This window comes from Salmo salar, chromosome ssa15 (assembly GCF_905237065.1).
Source record: "Salmo salar chromosome ssa15, Ssal_v3.1, whole genome shotgun sequence".
Classification (NCBI taxonomy): Eukaryota; Metazoa; Chordata; class Actinopteri; order Salmoniformes; family Salmonidae; genus Salmo; species Salmo salar.
The window spans coordinates 35,568,633-35,581,700 of record NC_059456.1 but is presented as its reverse complement, the minus strand read 5'-3'; the positions used below and the strand labels follow the sequence as shown (position 1 = coordinate 35,581,700).

The 13,068-nt window shown below is 40.0% G+C and overlaps 1 protein-coding gene across 2 annotated transcripts; it reads left to right on the top strand.

The window, feature by feature from the left end:
* Positions 1-742: 742 nt before the first annotated feature.
* Positions 743-12,726, top strand: LOC106571313 (ribosome production factor 2 homolog). 2 transcript variants are annotated; one of them, XM_014144237.2, is made up of 10 exons: positions 743-863; positions 1,098-1,230; positions 1,339-1,376; positions 5,248-5,287; positions 5,630-5,711; positions 5,824-5,900; positions 10,981-11,080; positions 11,782-11,884; positions 12,020-12,164; positions 12,374-12,726. In XM_014144237.2, exons 1-10 carry the CDS (start codon positions 841-843, stop codon positions 12,557-12,559), a joined length of 927 nt encoding a protein of 308 aa, XP_013999712.1. In that variant the 5' UTR covers positions 743-840; the 3' UTR covers positions 12,560-12,726. The 2 variants fall into 2 exon arrangements, with proteins under 2 accessions (XP_013999712.1, XP_013999713.1); XM_014144238.2 differs by having other exon boundaries at positions 765-868.
* Positions 12,727-13,068: the final 342 nt, after the last annotated feature.

Below are 13,068 nucleotides of genomic sequence, written 5' to 3'. Positions count from 1 at the left end.
AACGGTAAATACAGTATAAATAGTAAGTGGTGTAATACAACCAAAGTGGGAGAATGACTGGTTATGATTCAAAGTGTCACACAAGTTAATGTCATTGATGAACATTTGTGGAAGTTACAAGGTTCACATTCCATTTCAATATCTCATTCCATGTAGGAAACCGCTGTGTTAATTTGTTCTTCAGTAGCAGTACTCTCACCAACCCTTCCACAGTACTGATTACCCCAGGACTATATCATCCATTACACAACCAGGTTAGAAAAAATAAATAATTATTCAAAAGAACACATTTACATTATGTGCTGTTGTTGAATGTATTCCACTGAAGTAGACAGGAGTATTTCAAAATGTTTCAGCCAATAGATGAATTATGAGGACAGGCCATTCAAGAGCAACGCGATTATGTGGCAAGAAAATAAAAAATGCTAGGGATGTGAACCCACCTTGCTATTATCTTGTCCCTTCTTAGCATTTTCAATTAATAGAATTTGCCCTTTCGGGTCTCGGAAATATAAGAAGGCCTGTATGATTTCATATCACACATGAATGTGATATTTTGTAAAGATACACAAGTTAACATATACTTGAAAATTAATAGTTCTGGAAAAAATGGTAAACCACAAAAGTTTGGGGTTGATGTTGGGTTCTGGGGTTTGAGTTATAGAGGGGGTTTATAGCTCTCTATCGCCATCGTGTGGCCAAACAAGAGTACGACGTGTGTATATACTGTACATAACAACGGATGTGACGTATATGTAACTGCGACATTTTCCGGTGTTGTGAATTCACGTGGAGTATTTTAAAGCAAGCGCCATCAAGCACACGAGTGAAGCAACCAAAATGAAACAAAAGGAAGGAGTAATGTAAGGTTGTGTTTTTTTGTTTCGCTAACTCACGTATTTTATTATTGTATAGTTAACGTCACTTGCTAGCCATGTAGTTAGCTACCTAGCTAGTAGCTACTGTAGTCTTCTAAACCGTGTTAGTTTGAGATCTTCCATCAAGCGAAATATACTATGTCAAAGCATCTGTGTTTTACTCAAGTGTCATGGTGTCTATAGCTGAAGTGTTTTCCTGTTGAATGACTGTTTCCTCAGAAAACCTAAGACGAAGAGGGCTAAGCGCTTTCTTGACAACAGAGCTCCCAAGCTTACAGAGAACGTCAAGAATGCCATGATCATGAAAGGAGGCAACACCAGTATGACTGTCACTCAAGCACTGAAGGACATTGTACGTTTTCTGACTGTCGACCCTCCTCCCCTACCAGAATATTGAAGATTGTCAAGTTTTGAGTGCCAGATAGCTAGGTAACTCTGAATACATGTTTTTTCCCTCTAGTATGCCCTGAAGAAACCAAGTGCTGTACTGTACAAAAAGTAAGTGATTGATTTTAAAGTACCAATGCAGCCGTTTTACTCTCTCAAATAAGTTCTAGGTAACAAATAACTACCTTACTGTGATTGTTTAAAATGGTAAAAAAAAGAAACATAGTCCTAGCATATGAGTCCTTTACTAAGAAGCTATCTGTGAGTTATGGAAGAGAGGTTTGGAGCTCTGTTATTGGTCTTAACTAATTTACCGTCTGGTGACCTTATGGAGCCGTATACCTGCCCATATGTTGAACGTACGTGTCTTTAGGATCATAGGAAGATCATACGTAAATTGTTAGGATCATAAGAAAAGCCATGCGTGAAACATGAACGTAAACTTAACATTTAATCTGTGAACATACAAACACCATGTTACGATTACAGTCTAACATTATAGGTATTATAAAGAGGTATCCTGCACGTTTTCAAGTTCTCTATTAGTTTTCATTTGAGGTTACGTCACATTTTAGGTAGCTAATGTAATGGATTTGTCTAGATGGCACTAGCTGTATTATGCCTACACCTAGCGGATTGAAACATCACTGTTGTATCTCCACAGCATGGACATAAACTACATTTCATTTGCATGAACATAAGATTAAACAACTGAGACAAATAGAACAAGTTCCACAGACATGTTACTAACAGAAATTGAATAATTTGTCCCTGAACAATGGGAGGTCCAAATTAAAGTAACAGTCAGTATCTGGTGTGGCCACCAGCTGCATTAAGTACTGCAGTGCATCTCCTCCTCATGGACTGCACCCTCAGTCCAGCCTCTCCCAGCCTATTGCGGACAGTCTGAGCAATGATGGCGGGATTGTGTGTTCCTGGTGTAACTCGGGTAGTTGTTGCCATCCTGTACCTGTCCCGCAGGTGTGTGTTCTGATGTACCAATCCTGTGCAGGTGTTGTTACACGTGGTCTGCCACTGCGAGGACGATCAGCTGTCCCTCCTGTCTCCCTGTAGCTCTGTCTTAGGCGTCTCGCAGTACGGCCATTGCAATTTATTGACCTGGCCACATCTGCAGTCCTCATGCCTCCTTGCAGCATGCCTAAGACATGTTCATGCAGATGAGCAGGGACCCTGGCATCTTTCATTCGGTGTTTTTCAGAGTCAGTAGAAAGGCCTCTTTAGTGTCCTAAGTTTTCATAACTGTGACCTTAATTGCCTACCGTCTGGAAGCTGTTAATGTCTTAACGACAATTCCACAGGTGCATGTTCATTAATTGTTTATGGTTCATTGAACAAGCATGGGAAACGGTGTGTAAACCCTTTACAATGAAGATCTGTGAAGTTATTTGGATTTTCACAAATTATCTTTGAAAGACAAGGTCCTGAAAAAGTGATGTTTTTGCTGAGCTTATCTCTGGGTGTTGTGGACATCCTCATGCATGCATCCTATCAAAATATGACTAATTCAATATGGCACCATCCCATTCTCTGGGCTTTGTCGGTAATCATAACCAGTAGTATCTTCCAGGAATAATAGATGCTTGGTGAATCTATAAATTATGTATGACCACAGGAGGTTTTGCCACTCCGCAATAGAGTATTTAGATATTTATTTCATCACTCAAAATCTTGCCAAAGCATATCCTGTAGCAGGGGTTAATATGAATTTAAAATAATTTGATGTGATTTATATAAATCGGTTCATGAACATATAGACTATGAAATTAACATGGGCGAGGTAGGCAAAGTGTAGCATTAGCTTATTCCCACACTTTACAGTAACTCTGTTGCAGTGGTCTTAGGTAGTCTCCGTGTAGGCTATTCCCTCCATCGTGATACTGCTGCCCAGTTGAAGAGCTTGTGATCTCCATGCAGCGCCACAGCACCATGCGCCTTCGGAAAAACACTGCTCAGCCTCAGAAGATGCCCTTCTGGAGGCATGCAGTCATAGGCCTACATTAGGATAAAATGACTTTTTGCCTACTAGCCAAATAAAGTGCAGAGCATGCATGGTGCGTGCAACTCGTCATTCCAACAAATTTGAACATTTAATTCATCCAGTTAAGTCGGTCAGTATGTCATCCAGTCAGTCATTTGTCTGAGTTGCAATAGGAACTAAATCAAGGAGAATAGAAGTCTTGTCCATTTGTTTATTGAAATCCATATGTATTCAAAATTATCAAGTTCTTTAGCCTATCACTTTAATAATTCATTGTTTAATTTAAGCCTATCCAAATAAAAAATAGGCCTTCAACTTGTAGGCATTGCAATTTAGGCGATCAAGTCTATTTGTTTTATAATTGTTTTTATTATAGGGCTCCCCATAAAAAAAGATCCTAGCTCACAGGCCTCTAAATATAGCCTCTAAATACATTTTAAACAAAATAGTTGAAGAACACATGCAGTGACTAGGGAAAACAGATCTGGCAATAAGAATAGGATATAGATAGTCTTGACCATTTGAGACCCCTTGGCCATTTCGCTCAGGACATGTTATAGCCAAGACTTAATAAATATTTAGCTTTGTCAAATTTATTGATATGGATATAGCCTTTGCGTGATGGGGGTTATGCAATGAAAGTTTAATGAAAATGCTGTTATTCTGGCTACAGTGGTAGTGATTGCGTATCCGTAGCAAGTTGGCTAGCTAGCAGCAAGCAAGGTACAAGAATGTTGCCACTTTAATTTAATTAATTTTATTTTAATTTAATTTAAATTTAACCATTATTTAACCAGGAAAGGCTCATTGAGATTTAAAATCTCTTTTTCAAGAGCGTCCTGGCCAAGATAGGCAGCGCCAAGTCATTACAAAAATTAGACAAACAACATGAAAAACTAAAAGTAATCTAGTAAAAACCACTTAGCATGGCAACAGAACATAAAGAACGAATGACTGGGTCGGGTCTCTAGCAACCAGAATTTTCTTATTAAAATATCAACTAAAAATACGTTTCTACTGATAAATGTGTGCTTTCGTATTGTTTTCTTTGGCAACTGTGGTACACTACATGACCAGAAGTATGTGGACACCTGAACATCTCATTCCAAAATCATGGGCATTAATATGGAGTTGGTAACCCCTTTTCTGCTATAACAGCCTCCACTCTTCTGGAAAGGCTTTCCACTAGATGTTGGAACATTGCTGCAGGGACATGCTTCCATTCATCTATGAGCATTAGTAAGTCCGGGAACTGATGTTGGGCAACTAGGCATGGCTCGCAGTTGGCAATCCAATTCATCCCGATGGGGTTGAGGTCGGGGCTCTGTGCAGGACAGTTCAGTTTTTCCACCAATCTTGAGTACTGCACCAGATGACCTGGCCTCCACAATCACCTGACCTCAACCCAACTGAGATGGTTTGGGATGAGTTGGATCACTGAGTGAAGGAAAAGCAGCCAACAAGTGCTCCGCATATGTGGGAACTCCTTCAAGACTGTTGGAAAAGCATTCCTCGTGAAGCTGGTTGAGAGAATGCCAGGCCTGTGCAAAGCTGTCATCAAGGCAAAGGGTGGCTACTTTGAAGAATCTAAAATATAATTTGATATGTTTAACACTTTTTTTGGGGTTACTACATGATTCCATATGTGCTATTTCATAGTGTTGATGTTTTCACTATTATTCTACAATGTTGAAATATCTGAGTAAAACCATGTTTTTGACTGCACTGGGCCTTTTACTCAAGTAGGAGTACTATTATTATTTAAAAAATCCAGTATTGTGGTTGTACTGAAATTATTGTATTTAGTCTTCATGTTTTATTTTTCCCCTGTAAACATTGGATATTTATAGCAACTTGGGCATAAAGGACTGTGTATACTGAAATAATAATAACAAAACATAAATAGTCCATCTATTGTTGGTACTTGAGAAATGTTTTTTTTTTTTATCCTGCGTGTAAACTAAATGTTGTCTTTCCTTCCAGGAAAAATATAACCAGGCCATTTGAAGATTCTACATCATTGGTCAGTTAACTAGAGATATTACATGTCTTCAGTACCCTCTAAAAACTGGTTTGTTTAACCTGAGAATTCAAATTGTTTTTGATTCCTCTAGTTCCTAAACATACAGTATAGTGAGTGTTTCAATGCAGTAGTCCTGGTTCAAGGGACGTTGTTGTAGCCCCACCGGAATTATTGTGGAATCGGGCGTGTAGTGCTAGGGAAAATGCAAACATTTGCTCCGCTTTGGGTCCACAGGACCAGGATAAAAAAACACTGCAGTAGTGTATTAGTTAGCATCACTTTAAAATACAATGTATTCATTGCACTGCCATTTCCGATCACTAATATTTTGTCTGTCTACAGGAATTCTTCTCGAAGAAAACTGATAGCTCGCTGTTTTTGTTTGGCTCACACAACAAGAAAAGGCCAAACAATCTCATATTTGGTAAGCATTTTTGTATTCTATCACTGGGAGACTAGACACGAGATGTCTAGTACTTTTCACAGCAGATAAGGGTTTGACCTTGTTGTTCTCCTTTCCTTTTTGCTGATTACAGGTCGTCTGTTTGATTTCCACGTGCTGGATATGATTGAGCTGGGCATTGAGAAGTATAACTCCTTGAATGAGATCAAGGTGATGTTTCTGCAGTTCCTATAGTCATTTGTAGTTGCATTGTTTCACATTGCTGCATGATGCCACTTATGTGAGTTCTCTATTTGCCAATAAGATCCTTTTTTTTTAATTTTTAGCAGAGTGCCTTCAGCACCTCCTGATGTTCTGTACGTTCTTAATCTCTACGAATCTTAGTTCTTTAAGTGTCGTCACCAAATTGTACACTCGCACTGCTAAAAAAAGCCAAACGAATACACCTCCTTGGTCTCCAAGTGGTCTAAATGAACTACAAATGAACTATTTTCTCTTAAAAACCTCTTAGTGCGGAGATCCTGCTAGCGGGATCAAATTCGACAACATCCGGTGAAATCGGAGTGCGCCAAATTCAAAATACAAAATCGTAATATTAAACATTCACGAAAATACTAGCTTAGAATCTTGGTAATCGAACTGCGTTGTCAGAGTTCAAAAAGGCTTTACGGCGAAAGCATAGCATTCGATTGTCTGTGGACCGCGCCTTACATTAGCATTTTTTCCAAACCAGCACAGGCATCACGAAATAACAAATGGCGATAAAATAAATCACTTACTTTTGAAGATCTTCCTCTGTTTTCAATCCCAAGGGTCCCAGCTACACAATAAATGGTCGTTTTGTTCGATAAAGTCCTTTATATCCTAAAAACGCCGTTTAGTTGACGCCTTTGAATTCAATAATCCAGTCCTTCAACATGCATACAAAGGATTCCAAAATGTTACCAGCAAAGTTCGTCCAAACAAGTCAAAACAATGTTTTTTATTAATCCTCAAGTTGTCTAATATCTAAATAAACAATAATATTTCAGATGGAGATTACTATGTTCAATAGCAAAGGAAAAGAACAAAGAGCGCGCCCACGTTCACGCCTGTAAAAAGACTACCGTAATTTCCGGACTATAAGCCGCAACTTTTTTCCCACGCTTTGAACCTTGCGGCTTAAACAATGACGCGGCTAATAAATGGATTTTTCCCGCTTTCAAATTTTTTCCCCCAAAAAAACACATTCTGTGACGTGCTCAGTTTTTTGGCGGCATGAAGCTTTCATTAGACCAATGAAATTGCCGAACGGGTTAAGATCAAACAACTTTTTTGTTTACTGTTTGGATTAAATCGAGCGCTCTCAAACTTCCCATCATTCTGATTACGGTAGTCATTTTGTCACCCTCATCATGGCAAAGACACAGAGAAATGCATATGATGCAGCTTTCAAGTTGAAGGCGATTGATCTGGCTGTTGGAAAAGGAAATAGAGCTGCTGCACGGGAGCTTGGTCTTAATGAGTCGATGATAAGACGTTGGAAACAGCAGCGTGAGGAATTGACTCAGTGCAAAAAGACAACTAAAGCTTACTGCTAATTTTATATTTTGTTACAAGCCGTGTTTCGTTAAAGCCTATTTATTTTGTTACAAGCCGTGTTTCGTTAACCTCTTGAGGACCCCTTCGAGATACAATCCCGTTAAAGGGATTGGTTGGACAACAACCAGTGAGAGAGCACGGCGCGAATTTAAAAATAAAATAAAAAATCATCTCAATTAAAATTCAAGTATTATACGGCATTTTAAAGATACTCTACTCGTTAATCCAATCACGATTTCAAAAAGGCTTTACGTTGAAAGCAAAACATTCGATTATTTTAGCATAGCACCTTAGCAAAAACAATGCCATTTTCCAAGCACGGATAGCCATCACAAAACCAGATACACAGCTAAAATTAAGCACTAACCTTTGACAATCTTCATCAGATGACACTCCTAGGACATCATGTTAGACAATACATGCATTTTTTTGTTCGATCAAGTTCATATTTATATCCAAAAACCCAATTTTTACATTGGCGCGTGACGTTCAGAAAATGTTTTCTCCCCATAACCCTCCGGTGAATGGGCACATTCATTTACAGAAGAACTCATAAATGTTGACAAAATGTATAACAATTATTTAAAGAATTAGAGATAATCTACTCCTTTATGCAACCACTTTGTCAGATTTCAAAATAACTTTACGGAAAAAGCACATTGTTCAATATTCTGAGTACAGAACTTAGCCTTCAATGCTAAGCTATAAAGTTAGCCTACAATCACGGCGTCGACAAATCTCTAAAAATATGTTCGAAATATTTACTTACCTTTGCAGATCTTCGGCGGAATGCACCCGGAAGGGCACCCACTTCCACAAGAAATGTTCATTTGTTCTGCAAAGTCCATCATTTATGTCCAAATACGTCCGTTTTGTTGACCCATCCAGAACACTTTACAATGCCATGTGGCGTGGACGCAAATCCATAGACGAAATGTTCAACGTTCCATTACCGTTTGTAGAAACACGTCAAATGATGTTTACAATCAATCCTTCAGGGTATTTTTTAACCTAAAACTGTGATAATTTTACAACCGGGGAATAGGTATTCATCCCAGAAGAAAAATAAAAAACAACGAAGTCAAGTGCATGCGTGTCACGAGACACCTGTCCTCAGACTGAGCCACAATTTTCTGCCCGGTAACAGGTGACGGATGAAACCAGTTCCTAAAGATTGTTGACAGCCAATGGAAGAGTTAGCAGGTGCAACGTAAATCCTATGTCACTGTAGTTTTTCAAGGGATTCAAAAGAAACTAAATTTTTAATTTCTCCCACTTCCTGATTGAATTTTTCTCAGGTTTTTGCCTGCCATATGAGTTCTGTTATACTCAGACACCATTCAAACAGTTTTAGAAACTTCAGTGTTTTCTATCCAAATCTACTAATAATATGCATATTCTATTTTCTGGGCCAGAGTAGTAACCTGTTTAAATTGGGTACGTTTTTCATCCGGCTGTGAAAATACTGCCCCCTAGCCCCAAGAGCCTGTGTAAAATTCATTTGTTTCAATGTACCGGTAGGCACCTGCGGCTTATAGACATGTGCGGCTTATATATATATATATATATATATATATATTTTTTTTTTTATTCAGTGGGTGCGGCTTATATTCAGGTGCGCTCAATAGTCCGGAAATTACGGTGTTTTGCCCTGGCGCTCAACTTGGAAAGACTACAAATACTTCTTCATTTTTCAAAAAAAACAAGCCTAAAACCTTGTATAAAGATTGTTGACACCTACTGGAAGCCATAGGAACTGCAATCTGGGAGGCGGAAATTAGATCTTTCAATTGCATTGGAAGTCATTCGGAGCTCAACTAAAACAAAAATATTCCTCGGGTTTTTGTCTGCTATATCAGTTCTGTTATACTCACAGACATTATTTTAACAGTTTTAGAAACTTTGAGTGTTTTCTATCCAATTCTGCCAATTGTATGCACATCCTAGCTTCTGGGCTTGAGTAACAGGCACTTTACTTTGGGCATGTCAGACAGGCTGAAATTCAGGAAACTAGCCTTACTCACAGAGAGGTTAATCAATCAAGCAATCAAATGTATTTATAAAGCCCTTACATCAGCTGATGTCACAAAGTGCTGTACAGAAACCCAGCCTATTACCCCAAACAGCAAGCAATGCAGGTGTAGAAGCACGGTGGCTAGGAAAAACTCCCTAGAAAGGCCAGAACCTAGGAAGAAGGGTGCAACAGGTCAGCACCTCAGGAGTAAATGCCAGTTGGTTTTTCCTAGCCGATCATTCAGAGTATCTCTACCGCTCCTTCTGTCTCTAGAGAGTTGAAAACAGCAGGTCTGGGACAGGTAGCACGTCCAGTGAACAGGTCAGGGTTCCATAGCCGCAGGCAGAACAGTTGAAACTGGCGCAGCAGCACGACCAAGTGGACTGGGGACAGCAAGGAGTCATAAGGCCAGGTAGTCGAGAGGGAGAGGGGGAGGGGGAGAGAGAACTCCAGATATAACTCCAGATATAACAGACTGACCCTAGCCCCCCCCACACAAACTTTTGCAGCATAAATACAGGAGGGGTCGGGAGACACTGTGGCCCCGTCCGACGATACCCCCGGACAGGGCCAAACAGGCAGGATATAACCCCACCCACTTTGCCAAAGCACAGCCCCCACACCACTAGAGGGATATCTCCAACCACCATCTTACTGTCCTGAGACAAGGCTGAGTATAGCCCACAAAGATCTCCCCCCACGTCACAACCCAAGGGGGGGTGCCAACCCGGACAGAGAAATCACGTCAGTGACTCAACCCACTCAAGTGATGCACCCCTCCTCGGGATGGCATGGAAGAGCACCAGTGACTCAGCCCCTGTAATAGGGTTTGAGGCAGAGAATCCCAGTGGAGAGAGGGGAACCGAACAGGCAGAGACAACAAGGGCGGTTCGTTGCTCCAGTGCCTTTCCGTTCACCTTCACACTCCTGGGCCAGACTACACTCAATCATAGGACCTACTGAAGAGATGAGTCTTCAGTAAAGACTTACTTAAAGGTTGAGACCGAGCCTGCATCTCTCACATGGATAGGCAGACCATTCCATAAAAATGGAGCTCTATATGAGAAAGCCCTGCCTCCAGCTGTTTGCTTAGAAATTCTAGGGACAATAAGGAAGCCTGCGTCTTGTGACTGTAGCGTGCGTGTAGGTATGTACGGCAGGACCAAATCGGAACGATAGGTAGGCGCAAGTCCATGTAATGCTTTGTAGGTTAGCAGTAAAACCTTGAAATCAGCCCTTGCCTTAACAGGAAGCCAGTGTAGGGAGGCTAGCACTGGAGTAATATGATCAAATTTTGGGGTTCTAGTCAAGATTCTAGCAGCCGTGTTTAGCACTAACTGAAGTTTATTTAGTGCTTTATCCGGGTAGCTGGAAAGTAGAGCATTGCAGTAGTCTAACCTGGAAGTGACAAAAGCATGGATACATTTTTCTGCATCATTTTTGGACAAAGTTTCTGTTGCAATGTTACGTTGATGGAAAAAAGCTGTCCTTGAAACAGTCTTGATATGTTTGTCAAAAGAGAGATCTTAACACTATTTTAGGCACACTGTTTCCCTGGTCTTTGAATTTTTTTCATTTTTGTTTTACTGATAACATGCCAATACACTCTGGACTGCAAACAAGTGAAGTTAATGTTACCTGTTATATCACAATCTTCCTCCTGTAATTGTATGTTCTGTTTCCAATGCATTGCAGAACAGCAAATGTCCTGAGGGGACCAAACCGATGCTGGTGTTTGCAGGGGAGGCTTTTGACCATGATGATGACCACAAACGCCTAAAGAGCCTTCTTACAGGTACAGTTTCGTCTAAGCTAAACATTTGAATTTGGTGTTAATCGCACATCGTGGGGTTAATTTCAGTCCTACCTCTTCAGTTAGAAAGAAATTCCTCTAACTATACTGAACAAAAATATAAACGCAACATGCAACAATTTCTAATATTTTACTGAGTTACAGTTCAAAAGAAGGAAATCAGTCAATTGAAATAAGTGAATTATCCCCCCAAATTCTATAAAGAAAATATGGGTGGATATGGTAAAGAAATTAACATTAAATTCTCTGGCAACAGCTCTGTTGGACATTCCTGCAGTCAGCATGCCAATTGCACGTTCCCTCAACTTTAGACATCTGTGGCACTGTGTTGTGACAAAACTGCACATTTTACTGGCCTTTTTGATATGTCACACCTGTCAGATGGATAGAATATCTCAGCAAAGGAAAAATGCTCACTAACAGGGATGTAATAAATACACGACAAAAAGCTTATTTCTCAATGTATGTAAAATTTCTGCACTCTTTTATTTCAGCTCATGACACATGGGACCGACACTTAACCAGTTGCGTTTTATATTTTTGTTCAGCACATAATTTTTTGTGGGGGAAACATACCTTCACAATCTGTAGTATTTCTGTAGGTTGTAATAATATTGCATTTCATGTCGGCGACGCTATTGACCAGTTTTTTTTTGTTTTGTTCTAATTGTCTTGTCGTACAGACTTCTTCAGGGGTCCTGTTGTGCCTTCAGTGCGCCTGGCTGGTCTGGAGCATGTCCTGCACTTCACTGCTCTGGAGGGGAAAATCTACATGCGCAGCTACAGGCATGTCTGCCTGCTAGCAGCTAGACCATCTACCAATATCACCTATTATTCATGACAGATTATGGCTGAATTACATATGATCTGCATCTTTCACCTCTGAAATGATCACTAGTCAAAACTCTTTGGGTTCTCCAGATCTCTGTTGAAGAAGTCTGGATGTCGTACACCAAGGATTGAGCTGGAGGAGATTGGGCCGTCTTTTGACTTTGTCTTGCGGAGAACACACCTGGCATCAGACGACCTCTACAAGACAGCTCACAGACAGCCCAAGGCTCTGAAGGTATGAAACAACTCTAGTTGCAGTCATCTTTTTCAATCTCTTTCATGAGTCCCTATGTTGAATGTCACGGAAGGTTTATTCTTTTTGAAAGTATCTTAATTGCACAATGGTATTGTGTGCCATTGGCCAAATCATTTAGAAGTATCTATGTAGTGAAATGAAACATCAAGGCAATCAGTCATGTTCTTTGTCAATTCTATTCTTTACAGCCCAAGAAGAAGAAGAACATATCCCACGATACCTTTGGTACAAAGTTTGGCAGGTTGCACATGCAGAAGCAGGATCTGGCCAAGCTCCAGACACGTAAGATGAAGGGTCTGAGGAAGAGGAGGGGCCCTGGAGCCGCTGCGGAGGGAGCGACATCCCCGAAAACAGCCAAGGTAGAAGTGGTGTGAAGTCTTCGCAGGTTTTAAGTGGACATTTCACAGGCTCACGTCACGCTAACTGTGGATGTTGACCGATGTCTTCAGAATTGTCATTATTAAAGAATTACCCCCACATGTTTACCTTCTGCAGGTATGTTTGTCAATATCTCTTGTTAATAAAGACAAATTGTACATCATTCTGTTGCTCATGTTGCTTAATCTGGAAATGCTTTGTGTGAAAGGCAAGCCTCAGATGTATGTGCATAAGAAAAAAAAAATGCGTAGTTCAATAAGATGCCATTGTTCTAAAATAAAATACTCAAATATTTTCTGTATTTTAATTTTAATCTCTACTTGTACATCGCGGAAGCATTGTCTCAATGATTACATTTATTTTGTACATCTGTCGTGCTGTTCTTTTCAGAGGTTTTACAATTGATTTGTCACATGCACAGTGAAATGCCTTTCTTGCAAGCTCTTTCCCAACAATGCAGTAATAAATATTGATAGTACTATAAAAGTAGAAGAAAAACACATAA

Coding starts and splice junctions, on each gene's coding strand:
- LOC106571313 (XM_014144237.2), top strand. CDS start 841: ATGAAACAAAAGGAAGGAGTAAT. Junction 1,377..5,247: donor AGTGCTGTACTGTACAAAAA/GTAAGTGATTGA, acceptor CTTTCCTTCCAG/GAAAAATATAACCAGGCCAT. Junction 5,712..5,823: donor GCCAAACAATCTCATATTTG/GTAAGCATTTTT, acceptor TGCTGATTACAG/GTCGTCTGTTTGATTTCCAC.